This window comes from Sceloporus occidentalis, unplaced genomic scaffold, assembly GCF_023333645.1.
Source record: "Sceloporus occidentalis isolate IW3139 unplaced genomic scaffold, rSceOcc1.0.p SCAF_5, whole genome shotgun sequence".
Classification (NCBI taxonomy): Eukaryota; Metazoa; Chordata; class Lepidosauria; order Squamata; family Phrynosomatidae; genus Sceloporus; species Sceloporus occidentalis.
In genome coordinates this window covers 19,375,190-19,389,682 of record NW_028316985.1, presented here as the reverse complement: position 1 = coordinate 19,389,682, position 14,493 = coordinate 19,375,190, and the positions used below count along the sequence as shown (strand labels likewise).

General features: G+C 40.8%; 1 protein-coding gene across 9 annotated transcripts in view; it reads left to right on the top strand.

Annotated features, from left to right (window-relative positions):
* Positions 1 to 14,493, top strand: part of WNK1 (WNK lysine deficient protein kinase 1) — a 126,500-nt gene that overhangs the window by 73,984 nt on the left and 38,023 nt on the right. For 6 of the 9 annotated variants that reach the window (XM_089527786.1, XM_089527789.1, XM_089527788.1 and 3 more), the window contains exons 8-12: positions 381 to 562; positions 5,233 to 6,453; positions 10,344 to 10,415; positions 12,435 to 12,578; positions 13,946 to 14,419. In XM_089527786.1, the coding sequence (XP_089383912.1) occupies positions 381 to 562; positions 5,233 to 6,453; positions 10,344 to 10,415; positions 12,435 to 12,578; positions 13,946 to 14,419 (2,093 nt within the window). The remainder of the gene's footprint in view (positions 1 to 380; positions 563 to 5,232; positions 6,454 to 10,343; positions 10,416 to 12,434; positions 12,579 to 13,945; positions 14,420 to 14,493) is intronic. The other 3 variants (XM_089527792.1, XM_089527791.1, XM_089527790.1) reach the window with 2 other exon arrangements.

The window sequence follows — 14,493 nt, the reverse complement described above, 5'->3', positions numbered from 1 at the left end:
GCAGGGGACCAGGACATTGATACTGCATTGATAATCTCTCCACTTTGCCATTTTGTCTAGGGAAAAACATATGAATTGCATGGATATTGTCCTGGGATATTGAAAATGAAAGGATTTATAGGCAGGATTTATATCTTGTGTTTTTAGTTTCTGTCTGCTGCCTTGCTGGCATAAACATTACTGGGTACAGATTCTGAAGATCTGTACTGTGCTTTGAGGAATGGAAACATAGACCACTGCTAGTATTAAATGGAGCTTCCTTGCTTTCTCTTAATAAAATGGAGATAAGGTAACTTGTAAACAATTTTGGAACTTGGACTTGGCATGGGATCAGTAGCCTGGGCTGCAGTCTAAAATAAATATTTTTGTGGTGTTCACAGCTGATGGCACAGTTGACAGTGGCCAAGGATCGTCTCTCTTTACTGAATCATGTGTGAGTAGCCAACAGACTGTTTCATATGGGTCTCAGCATGAGCAGCCTATTCCACCTGTTCCAGCCTCAGGATATGCAGTTGGCCAGCCACAGCCCCAGCAGCCTGGAGGATATCAGCCATCTGCAGTGGTAAGCATAAGGCTGAAATAGCAGAGCAAATAGTTCTCATGCAACCTTGTTCCATATACCTGGATTTGTATAGATGTTTATGAAGCTCCAGTTTGAATGCTAGAGTAGATTCTGTGCTTACACGTGCAGGAAGGAGACTGTATGTGTTAGGATGTAAAATGCATTGTTCTGCTAGTGCTTCTGCTGGTAGAGTGTTCTTAAAGTCCTGTTGGAACACCACATGAGTATAGCAAAAGAATGTATATATTTTGTCAAAGTTGTCTTAAGTTTTCAATTGCAGCTAGAGAAGGTAAGAATATCTAATGGTTATAGAATGCTGCATGCAAACACTGCAATTTGAATTGAACCCACTTCTATGTTGCCATTTATTTACAGCTTGCATTTAAATTGCTCATGGGCACAACTACCTTTCCCACTTCATGTGTTCATTTGTGTTACCCTTATTTGGTACCCTTTCCTGGTATGTTTTCAGAGCTGACTTTGGGGATCTTCTAGAAAACCTGCTCCTCATCTCTACTCTTAAATTCTTTACAAAATTTGCTACATGTGGAGTCTGGAGAGGCAAAAAAAAAGTACTCAAATAAATCATCCGTTTCCAGTGGATGCAGAATTTCTTATTTGGTTGTTTGTGTTACTGCTGTGAATCATGTTGGGAAGAGTTATTGGAGTAGGTAATTTTCACTTGAAGGAAGACTCTTTTAATTCTTTACGAACAGAACATATTTTCTTATCAAATGCACTTATGAAGTTTTGTGCCCTTTTAAAACCATAAAATGAGACATTTTAGATGTCGTTTTAAAAAAGTGTGGCTCATACTGTTTTATTTTCTATATTTAATTTCAGTGCCATAGCTTAAACCAATAACCCATTAAGCAATCTTCACATGCTTTGCTTCAAGGTTGAATAATCTTGGCTAACACTTAAGGGAATATGCTAACAGTTCTTCTGAGCAGACCAGGTTTAGATGACAAATCAAAAGCTTCCAGAGAAACTTCCAACTCGACTTTTCAGGAAGTTCAATTCTGAGCACAGTCTCATTGGGAGAGAAGTCTTGAACAGATAGCTCAATTCTTAAAGATTCTGTAGGGAAATGTTTGGGGAGAAAGCACCTGTCTGCTGGAGGAATGTTTGTGTTAAAAATAATAATCTAGGAGATGATTTTTTCAATCAGAAAAATAAGCGATTAACCTGTTGTAGCTAAAGTGCAGCAGCTATCTTCTTTAACAAACACCTTTCCTAGAAGACCGTCTAATTGTGGCAATTCTCTTTTAAATTAAAGTCTTAACCTATTCCACAGTTTATGATGTAGTTGATTCTTGATGTCTTGTAATCTTTGTCTGAATAAAGAATTAAATGTTTCCAGTCACATCCTTTACTTTAGGAAGACAATTTGTTTTAGAACAAAATATGTGGTACCTCAGGCAAATCATGTTTAAGTTATACCAAAGTATCCATGGAAGGAACGTTTTTCTGCACACATGACTGTGCCCATTCCAGATCATTGTGAACTTCTGATGGCCTCCTTAACACTTTGTAGGTCTTTCAGATGTTAAATTTCTTGGTGCTGAAAACACCTTTGGTACATTCTAATGGAGGTGGGTTCTGAGAGCAGATGTCTCTTCCTGCATGTGTGTAAATGGTTTGTAGGAGGAGAATTAAGGACTAATGGAAGCTGATTTTTAAAAGGAAAACCTGCAGTCCTCTGAGGTGTACATAATCCTCTTCCTTGTGGCATCACTATCAAGTTTCTCTTATACTGTATGTAACATTCACTATTGGCCCGTTGTCATGAGTGTGTCTCCCTCAGTTCCAGCTCATTAGTCATGTGATATGTGTTCACGTCTTTTTGTTTTCTTCCTTAGCTTCCACATGGCTGTAGCATGTCAGTTTGTGCTTCCCCTCTTTCTTTCCCACCTCTGTACCAAATCCCTCTCAGTGCTCCTTCTACTCCACCACCAGTATTGTCTGCACCTCTTTCTCCTTCTTACCTTCGGACTGCCCCTGACGAAACCTTTGGTGAAAAGCTTTCCAAAGCCCTGGAGAGTGTCCTACCTATGCACACCGCCTCTCCACGCAAGCACCGGCGCTCCAGCCTGCCTGCCCTCCTTGTCAACCCTGTATGTCACTGTATGCCTCCTGGTATATTGAAGATAAGTCACCATTAAATACATCCTGGCTTCATTATTGAAATTAGCTAAGAAAGAGAAGGGGAACTGTGTTGACCCTGTGATGGTGGAAAGCTGATTCTTTTCCTACAAAAAGCTGGGAACTGAGGCATTTGTAGCCTCTGGAAAAACATTAAATTATAATACAGGGTTTAAAGAGCAACCCACCAATTTATTTGGAGTTTCATATATTTGGATTTTATGTTACTCATTTTCACTTTGGGCAGCAACTAGTATTCTCTCTCTCTCCCTCCCCTCTCCCTCCCTACCCAGGAAGGAGAGCTCATGATGACAATGACACCTCTGATTTTTATTTATTTATTTATATCCCAGCCTTTTTCAGTCTGGGAGTCAGTGTGGGTTACAAATGTTAAAGCAGATACAGCAAGAATATTTATACCATATAAAGTTAAAATGCAATTAAATTATAAATAAAATTAGAAACAATTAAAACATTAAAAAGAATAGAACAGATGAAGTCCAACATCCTCCTGGAAGCCAGGATGACCAAATTGAGGCTGTTGTACTTTGGCCACATTATGAGAAGGCATGAATAATTAGAAAAGACAATAATGCTAGGGAAGGTGGAAGGCAGTAGAAAGAGAGGAAGACCACATGCCAGATGGATAGGCTCAACCAGAGAAGCCATGGTCCTGAGCCTATAGGACCTGAACAGAGCAGTGGAGGACAAGGGGGTCTTGTAGGGGGTCTCATCCGTGTGGTTGCTGTGAGTTGAGGTTGACTCAAGGGCAGTTAACAACATTAAATAATACAGCATATTATACAAAGCTCATTTTCCTGAGCAATCAGCCCTTAGAGCCCTGAAACACCTGCCTACAAAAGGATATCAAGGAGGATGCCAGACTGTTCTCTCTGGGAACAGAGTTCCAGAGCCTTGGAGCAAGTAGTGAGATGACTCTCTCTTGTACTTAAAAGCCTGGTGGGACAAGAGAAAAGCCTCTTGAAACTTAAAACTATGGCCCGTTACAGACCGCCCAAAAGGGGCGGTCTTGGGCCACTGCCGGTTGCAGCGTGGAGGAGTCGCAGCAGCCAAACTGCGTGACTCCTCCGCGCTGCAAAGGAATGTGAAAATCACGCTCCTTCCGGCAACCCGGAAGAGATGCCGCAAGTGCCAAAGCGCACACTCGCGGCGTCACTTTCGCTACGTGACGTGCGGATGCAGAGCGTCCGTTACGTCAAAATGGTGGCGGCCGTGTGGAATGGCCACTGCCATTTGTTACAGACTCTGTCCGTAACAGGGTAAGGGGTGTCTAGAAGAGATGCCCCTTTTTCAAACTGGGACGTCATGAGGACGTCCGAATGGGCGGTCTGTAACCCGCCTATGACAGTGTTACTAATGACCTTGATGGTACATCTGTGTGGGACTGCTAGCAAAAGACTTCTTTCTAGGCCTGAGCATTATGAAGAAAAGTTCCTCACAAGCAGGCATTATAGACAAAAGGCTGACATTGCTGGAAGGGCAGACTTCTGTTCTTCTAGTGTTTGATCCCCATACTCCAGATTTCTCCTGTCCCCCCTCCTCCTCTGTGAGTCCAAATATTCATAATTCTGCCATACTATCTAGCTTGTAGAGTTGGAGCTGATCTTAATTGCTTTCCATTTGGCATAATAATTCTTTGTTTACTTATAATAACTTAAAATATAAGATTAGTAGCAGCTAGTTTCTTCTGGAGAGAAGTGGAGGTTACTTGATAACATTAAGATGTATATGATGGTCTTACTCCCATATAAGGGTTATAATGGATTTCCTCTTTATTTCTGTCTATTTTGAAACATTGGTGAAGCAGGTGAGAAAGAATCATTTTTCTACATTACAGGAAAGCATCTGTTCACATTCTCCATGCTGCAATGTCACTGTGTCATATGAGAATTTGCCGCTGCTTTTCTAGAAATCTTTTAGGCAGTGAATTAAAAAAAAATAGGTACATCCCAGAAGAAAGTGAGCATTTTATGTACAGGAGTACTATCAAAGATATACTTGATAGAGGGCTTTGTGTATAATATAGATAAATAGAAATCCACTCTGGTGCATCAATATGCAGTACTTCATATATATTATCCATTTGTAGGAGATTCTTTTGAAAACCCATAGTGAAAAGTCTGAAGAAGGTCTGAGGGCATTCATTCTAACATTCAAATTAGAATCTCTTCTTCAGTATCTAAATAATTTTCAGGGACTAGTCCATAAAGTATGGATTGATGTATAACCTTGGTTTTATTAAAGAAATGCACTCAACAAAATTGCTTACATTAATGGGTGAATGGAAAAGCAGCTTCTAACAACAGCAAATACTCCTGTAGGCACTGATTTCTGCCATGGATGTATTTAATGGATATGTATAACACTTTAAAGCGTTTTGTGTGTTGACCATGAACTAGGCGTAGCCATTCTATAAGGTTATTAAAAAGATTTGCCTATTGAGCGTAACATGCTGATATGCTTCAATAATATGTGAATTACTTGTCTTGTTCATGTCAATACAGCCTCAGTCCATGGTGCATCCGTGTGGGGGAACCCCAACATTCCCAGAGTCCCAGATTTTTTTTCCATCTGTTCATGAACGGCCAGTGTCTTTTTCACCACCTCCCATCTGCCCTTCAAGGGTGGCCATTTCTCAGAGGCGCAAGAGCACTTCCATCCTTGAAGCCCAAACTTGCCATTTCCAGCCTTTGCTGAAGACTGGTCAGAGTTTGCTTCTGCAAGGTGGTAGTCCAACAGCATGGACACCAGAGGCACTGGTAGCAATGAGCGCTACAGCTCATAAATCTACAGCAGAGGATATACAGGCTGACCCTACATTTGTGTCATCCCCAGTGCTGGGTGATTATAGACCTGGACAACCAACTTCAAAGGATGCAACAAACATGTTGACTCAAGAAGGAGTGTATTTAGTGGGCATGCCCTACCAGTCCCAGTTCCCAGAACATTATGATATGGTACCCCATGATTCCCATGGGACTGAACAACTGTTGCACCAAGCTCCTGAACAGAGAAATTTGCAAGGTGGCTCTCTTCAGAGTTCTGCTTTGGAGTATCAAACCGGGCAGACTTTTTTGGCAAGACAAGTTCAGAACTTGAGGTTGGATTCTGGAATGAATCCACTTTTACCGTTGTCTAGCATGTCAGCTCCAGTGAGTGCAGATGCCACACAGATGAATGTTCACCCATTATTTGTTCCTCATTCTGCACCTGCTGTACTCACCCATAGTGGGGATGGCCGAACAAGTTGTGTGTTTGAGTTCCATGTTCAGACACCCACTGTGACTGTAGGAGAAGGTACTATGCTATCCCAGCGTATTTATAGAAATCGTCGAGGTTCTGCTGATTTTAATCAAGATGAGTCCCTTCAAACAACTTTACAACCTGTTCGCCTTCAGCCTGTAACAGAAGAGCAGTGCAATTACTTGGGTCATGAGTTCATGTTACCTAGAAGAAGTTCTGTTCTACAGAACTGGCCAGAAGGTAGTCCAGGGTATTCCAGTGACTCATCACAACTGACTTCCTCGGATGCTAGTGATTTTCTGTCTCCCCCTCCCAGTGGAGCATCTTTGTCATATGGTTCAGGCTTGTCTCTGCCTGCTTCCCAGCTGTCTCAGAAGATATTTCCAGATTCGCAGGTCTTCTTCCACTTACCACAAGGAACTTCATCTCAACAGGCATTCGCGACACTGGTTTCATCGGGACCATCTGCACACTTTGCTCAGGTTATAGGAACAAATGCTTGGATTTTTAGTTTTCCCCTGACACCATTGTGCAAAGGCTCCTTATCTTCCTTACTTAGTTCAGACCCTTCCTTAATTTCTCCCTCAACTTATTCCAATGCTGGAGATTGGAATTTTGCATTCCCTGAAATGTGTTACTTGTATCCACTATGATCCTAGCTTATTAGGAGCACCACTTTGTGTGCTTTTTCTGTATGTAGTGTGTTTTTATGTTTGGCAAAACCTTGGCATGTGGGGTTGTTTAATATGGTATCAGATGCTACTCCTTTAAAAGTGTTAAAAAACTTTCTGTTTACTTATCTGATGCTCGCTTTGGATGCTCAGGTAAGTGAAATTCAGAGACAGCTTTAACAGCTTAAAAATGCATAGACTGGATGAAGTATTACCAGTCATTACACACTGTTCAAAACAATATTTCAGTAATAGTTGAGGGTAGGTTTTGGGGCTAAAATTATGGATTTTGATATAAGTGAATAAAACTTAGGGTCGTGTAACCAAGGATCTAAAGGAAATGCAAATGAAAATAATGCCAAAGAAATCAGAACATTCTGGGAGGCATAAATATTTGTGTTCATCCCAAAGGTTGGATGGATAGGTAAGTAGAGGGGATCCATGCTTATTTTTGGTGCTCCCAGGAGGGAATATATTCTCGCCTTTTACTACTCTATTCAGAGAAAGGAGGTGGCTCCTTTTTTATATACTGTATATACTCATGTATAAATCTAGAAATTTAGGTTAAAAATTGACCCCAAAAAACTAACACACACACACGAGTTATTTTATACACACACACACACACACACACACACACACACACACACACACACAGGGGGCCCCTCTCTTATGCAGAGATCCATTCCGGACCCACCCACCCCCACACACACATAAGGGAAAAAGCGTTTATGCTCTCACCCCGTTTAAAATAATGGAGTGCGAGCCTGTGGTGAGGTACAGTGTGTGAGCACCATTGTCTCCCCCCCCCCCCATGCTGCTTCCATGTACGCTGGAAGCCACACATGGTGCACCTGTGTATGGCATGGGCTCACTGTATATTATATATGTGTATATATATATATATGTGTGTGTGTGTGTGTGTGTGTGTGTGTGTGTGTGTGTATATATATATATATATATATATATATACAGTGGTACCTCGGGATACGAAATACCCAGGTTACGAAATTTTCGGGATACGAAAAAATCCCATTGGAAAACATTGTTCCGGGTTACGAAAGTTTTTTCGGGTTACGAAAAAACTTTTGGTGCTTTTCGGCGCGATTTCACACGGAATCGCGGCTTTTCCCCATTAGCGCCTATGGGAATTCGGCTTGCGAAAGCCTTTCGGGTTACGAAATTGACAGCGGAACGAATTAATTTCGTAACCCGGGGCACCACTGTATATATATAAAATGTGTTACATATTATATATATATATATATATATATATATATATATATATAATATCGCCCGCATTATACACAAGCATATGCTGGAAGCCCACGCTGGAAGAAGCCTCAGTGCATCCGGAAGGGGTAATGGTGCGCGTGCCCGAGCCCCATTATTTTTAATGGGGCTCGAGCCTATGTAGAATTCCCCTTACGCGGGGGGACGGAACGGATCCCCCACGTAAGGGCCCACTGTACACACGCATACAAAACTCATATATAGCTCTCATAATATATATAACTCATTAAACTCTTGCCTTTCACTAGACACACACACACACACACCTTTCACCCTATATGTATCTAATCTGCCCTGGAAGCACTGACCCTTTTCTATTCTCTCATCCATCTATCCTTTAGTATGAGCACAAATAGTTATGGCTGCTGGAATTTTGTAAGTTCTTTGGCATTTTTTTTCCTTTGCTTTGTCCTTTACTTCCTTCATTAAATGTTCCTAGGTTTTACCCTTGTCTTATCCACAGGTCATATCAAAATCCAAAATTTTGGCCCTCAAACCTGCCCTCAACTTATATATGAGGTTGACTTATAGTTGAGTATGTACAGTATATAAGAATTGAAGTACAGTACTTAACATCGACCATGAATAAGTTGACCCAGGTTTTGGGGGTAAATTTTTGACTAATAAAGTAATACATTTCTAGACTAAAATTTCTAGACTTATATATAAGTATATACAGTGATATCGTTTAAATATATGCCATGTAAGTTTGTGCATCTCCTTTTTGTAGGGTAGGAACTTTATGTTGCGTATGGAGAATTAGAAATGAAGCTGATATAACAGCTCTCCACTGTTACTTCTGTCTTAATTGTAGTAAAGGACAGCAATTAGGTATTTGTAGATCAGATCAAACCCCTGGCTGATGATGTATGCTGTTCAGTTAGAGATGCAAAACTTGGGAGATATCTCCCTTACTGTCTTAATTTTTCAGATGGAAAGGGTATACTTAGAACATGCACAGTTTCACTCAAATCTCTTTGTCTGCAATATAAAATGATAATTGTGGCTTACTCCATAGGACTGTCATAACAATTAGTGAAATGTTGTATAAGAATTGTTTAAAGGGCTGTGCCATGTATTTATGTATCAAGTCCTGGAAGTAAATACTTCTCTGAAAAACAAATAGTTTTTCACTAAAAGCAGGATTTTAGTATTAAGCAAAATTAGGGCTCAGGGTAAGTTCTGTTCCATTGCTTATTTTGTATTGGTGATTTCTTCCTTGTCAAGTTTGGTGGGTCTATGAAGTTTCCGTAAATTGATAAATGCAAAGAATGCTGCATTTATCAAATGTTCTTTTGTGACATTTAAAAATTGAAGAGAATAATAAAAGTGGAGAGCCAAGGGGGGGGGGGAGCTCAAACATAAACAGAGTGAAACATATTTTACTTGAAGCATTTGACAATGGCTCCTAAAGGTGTACTCGCACTCCATTTCAGGAAATAATAGTTTGTTAGGATGACCCCACGGCTCCTAATTCCTCTTCACTATGATGTGTAAAAAATAATATTTTGGTATCAGGCATTTACCTTATTTCCTACATTTTCTACTAGAAGGAATCCACTGTTACCTTGTTGTTGTTTGTTTTAATCCTTATAGTTATTTGTAGAGATGTTCAGAAGATAACACACTTTATTCAACCTTGTCACTGTAGAATTATAAGGCTTAACTCTGTTTTTTGCCATATATTTCATTTTCTGTTATATGCTGAGATAAAATCCATTTTACTGGGAATGGGAATGACTCTACAAAATGGGTCATTGCCATTCTAATATTTATTTTTTACATTTATTCATAGATTTTTATTTATTTTTGGCTTTGCTTGATGATTCAAAATTGGACATTATTAGCTGCAAATGATTTTGGCTTTGGATGTTTTTTCTAAACATACTGGCAAACTTGAGTTATTCCTACTGTTTCATGTTTTGAGAGTCTCATTGAGTTTGTCATTTACAAACCAGAATAGCAATTCCTTAGTTTTTACTACATAGTACAGATATTTAATTTAGTTATTCATTCTTCCTTTTAATGAATAGTTTCAGTAAATCTAATGACAGTTTAGCATTTTGTATCGTCTTGCGATGGCAAGCTACCATAAATTTATAGAGTAACTTTGTTTAGAAACTGCAGGAAGGATAAGACATGCTAGAGAGAAATACTTCATGTACAAATATGATACATCCATATCATGTACACCTATAATAAGTACTTAGGGATTTTTTGGGAAAATTTCCTCAAACAACATATTACATTGAACAGAGTTGGTACTTATTGTGGCTATTCATACTTAGTATTCAATTTTTTCAGTATATTATTCAGATTTTCAGGTCATTCTTGTTGAGGTGCTTACGTTCAGTATAGAAGTTGGTAAATGATCTAATTCCATTTGTATCTACTTCCTTTATACACAGATGCCAGGACAGCCAGCTTCAAGTGGTTCATCAACGGGTACATCATCCCAGCTTATTCAGCAAAGTCAACAGGTGAACCACTGCTATCCATATGCTTTTGCGGAAAGACTACACAGTTTGCTTTGCAGTATCTTGGATGGTTACCTTTTAAATACAAGAATTTTAAGTGAGAGAAATGGATTATGAATAGAGTAATGCATACCAAAGTGAATTTGACAATTATATAGTAATTACACGAGAGCCAGCCTGGTGTAGTCATTTTGAGTGTTGGACTGTGACTCTGGAGACCAGGGTTCGAATTCTGGCTTGGCCATGTAAATCCACTGGATGGCCTTGGACAAGTCACTCTCTGTCAGTCTCAGAGGAGGCAGTGGCAAACTCCCTCTGAAGAAACTTGCGAACAAAACCCCATTATAGATTTGCCTTAGGGTCGTCATAAGTCAGAAATGGCTTGAAGGCACACAATGACAACAGTAATAGTAATTATACAGCCTGCTGTTACTTATCTTTGCACTCTTTTTGAGTGTAGTTTGTTTTCTGGTTAACTACTTTTCTGTGCACTAGATACAGGTAAGCATAACACCTATAGCTTTTTTGCCTCCCTGTGACGTGTTCAGAATATTTAACTGTAGCATTCAACCTCATGTTGTCTGGTATGAGAAGATGGTGTACAGTATTTTATATTTTTATGTTCCTGTTCTCCAGGAGCTTTGTTCTGTCTGCATGCTAGCTTTGCTCTTTGGTTCGCAAGAGCAAATAATGATTTTGAGTTCTTCTCCTTACATACCGTATTTTCCGGCATACAAGATGACTTTTTAAAACTTAAAAATTGCGTTAAAAGTCGGGTGTTGTCTTATACGCCGGCTTAAGCCTGGCCACAGAGGCCACTAGAGAGCCTTGCAGCCCAGCACGTTTGCCGCCAACCTCCTCTTACCTTCCAGGACCTTGGAAGCCGGCGCGCGCGCACGCCAGGCCCCCTTAACTCGGCCTATAGTAGGCCAGGGCGCTGCCTGCATGCAAGGCAGGCTTTGCAGGCCTCAGAAGAGGCCTGGGGAACTGGTGCACGTAGCCAGTTTTTAAATGATGAGGGGGTCATTCTATACGGTGAGTATAGGCCAAACCCTATATTTTTGTTTTAAAAGTTGGGGGTCGTCTTATATGCCCGGTCGTCTTGTATGCCGGTAAATACGGTACTTGGCTTCAGAGTAGACTTCCTGGTTTAAGTCCACAGTCTCCTATGATGTCTGTATCAAAAAACAATAGTTCAATTGCTCCCTAGGAACTTGGATTGCACACTATGGTTTTGAAATGATTTAACAAACCAGGATATCTGGTTAGCAGGTGAAGAGATGGAAGGACATTCTTAAGTGCATCGCTTACTGATGCTCCAATAATTTATGGAAATGTTGATAGCTGAGCCAGGCCTTACTAGACTACTACTTGGTGATTTTGTCCCATGTGCAGGATAAAAGAGCCTGTGGCTCTCCAGTTGCTACAAAAGAGCTCACATCATTCCTGACTGCTGGCCATGCTGATTGGGGCTCATGGGAATATAGTCCAATAACAGCTAGTGGGTCATAGCTTGCCCAGCTTAGTCCAGTGCTATATCTTCCCCTATTCCAAGGAAATTGGTACTTGCAATATGCCTGACATAATTTATATTCCAGGAAGCTTTACAGTTGGTGATACATTTAGACAAAAACAAAACAAAAAAACCCCAAAAACCTGAAGTTAGAATACATGCAGTGAGCCCCTGGGAGCCGTTGAAGTTTGCTTCCAGGACCATCCATAGATACCAAAATTTGTGGATGCTCATGTCCCATCATATACAACAGCATAGTAAAATGGTGTCTCATATAAAATGGCAAAGTCAAAGTTTCCTTTGTGGAATTTATGTGTTTGTGTGTGTATATATTTAATATGTTCAGGCCTTGGGTGGTGGAATCCATGGATACAGAATCCATGGAGCAGAGGGCTGACTGCACTATGCAACAAGCATTAAGGAATACTCCAGACAGGATGAACTGTGAGGGAACATTTCTGGATACAAAGTCCACAGGAAATAATCTGCTTTATATTTTCTCTTAATAGAGTGCCCAGCAGCCAGCTTCTTCTCAGCAGAGTGGGCAGTACCAGGCTTCTCAGCCATCAGTTTCAAGTGGAGCTGCCCCATTGCAGCCAGTTATACAACAAGCTCAAGTACTGCCTGTGCCTCAGGTACCAGCTGGGACACAGGTAAACTACAACTTTATAACTTCTATAGGACTTCAGCAGTTTGGACATTGCAAAGCTTTGACAGCTTAAAACCTCCTCCATTTAGATGGCATAAATAAGAGTATAGATCTAGTTTAAAATGTGTAATCTGGAAGAATGTGAAAACATTAATGTAAGGAAAATCAGTACATGAGTACTTGTCTGCATGTTTCCAAGGGGAGGGGTAAGAGTTCAAATGTGTTTGGTGTGTACTCTTTTCAGAATGTATGCATTATGATGTAGAGGATACGTGGTCAGAGTGCAGTCACCCAGGGGCCCCAACGCGACTCCCAAAATGGAGTTGGGGAAACCATCCCTAGTGACTTGGGAGACCAATTTTAATATGTTTTGGTGTTCCCTTTGGCTTATTTTAGACCAAGGGAGGAAGGCTTTCCCTAAACAGGAAGCCATTTCCACTTCCTAGTTAAAATGAAGGTCTGCCCTTGGCCAAAGTTGGACAAAGAGAGATACTTCCGACAGTGAGACTGCCCTCTGAGTGCCCCTGAAGGGCACAGGTGTACAATATTTTCCCCTGCAAAAACAGGCTTGAAAAGATGTTTAAAAATTAAGGGCTGGGGAATGTTGGGGAGGTATAGCCCTTTCAGGTTGGGGATGGAGCAAATGCAGCCTACAAAGCCAGGAGTTGTAGCTACCCCTTGGTGTAGAATCAGTGGCTCAGTGCTCCTCAAGATGATCTTTCTCTTTTTTCAGAGCTTCTGTCCTCATTTACTTCTTTACTTCTTACTGACTCCAAATTGGCTCTATGTGTGTGGTGCTTTGAGTTTGTGAATTTAGGAATATTGTATTAAAATGGGAATGTTGCTTCTAAATCTTCTTCCTGTTGCATTTCTTGCTCTGCTTTGTAGCACTCATCAAAACCTATCCTCTCTGATGGTTGAGTGGCTTTTTATAATCTTACATCAGGCTCTTGTCTCCAGATTAAAAAATGACTGTATGAGAAAGAAACAATTATTCAGTTTCCTTTCTTACCTAAAGTGACACTGTATTTTGACCTGGCTGTTCTGTCACAACATTCTCTTTTAATAGCAAAGACAATTCTTTCAAATTTTAAAAAAAATAATGTTTGAAAAATTCTAATCTTTCCAGCCACTCTGCCAAATGTATTCTTTACCCACTTTCTTTATGTGTAATATAAAACATTTTTCTTTCTTTCTTGGACTCATGCAGGATAGGCAGCCTAGTGGTTTGGACTATACTTGAGTTGTAGTCCCATAGCCTAGTGCCTGGAGGACACTAGGTTGCCTACTGCTGGACTAATGCATTAAAAGTATGCTTTCTGCAACCTTGCTTCTTAAAAAGTCTATCTCTATTTTTCTTTACCTTCCCAGCTTCCTGTTTCCCAACCGGTGCCAATCATCCAAGGTGAACCACAGTTACCTATGGCAGCACCTCCCCTTCCTCAGCCTTCAGTTGCCCCAGTCATGCCCATTGGCTCTCATTTTCTTCCTGTGGGACAGCCCTTACAGGCTCCCCTTCTGCCACAGTTCTCAGTCTCTCAGATGCCCATAGCAGCACCTCATGTGTCAATGGCTCAGCCTTGCTTCCCATCTCTACCTGTCTCTATGGCAGCTGGCATTAATCAGCCATTACTTACCCTAGCCACATCTGCTGCTCCAACTGCAATTCCTGTAGGCTCAGCTGTTGTCCCTAGCCACCATCATACCCTCCATCAGCCTATGACTCAGCTGTCCAGCCAGGTACTTCCACAGCTTCTGCAGCCAGCTGTTCAGTCCATGGGATTGCCAGCCTCTCTGAGACAAACTGCTGAAGTACAACTTCCAGCTACAGATGCTGTGTATCAGGTATTATAGTAGTCAAGGAACAGACCCTCTGTGCACTCTAAGCTGTTCATAATGTATTAGACCCTGATAAGAGT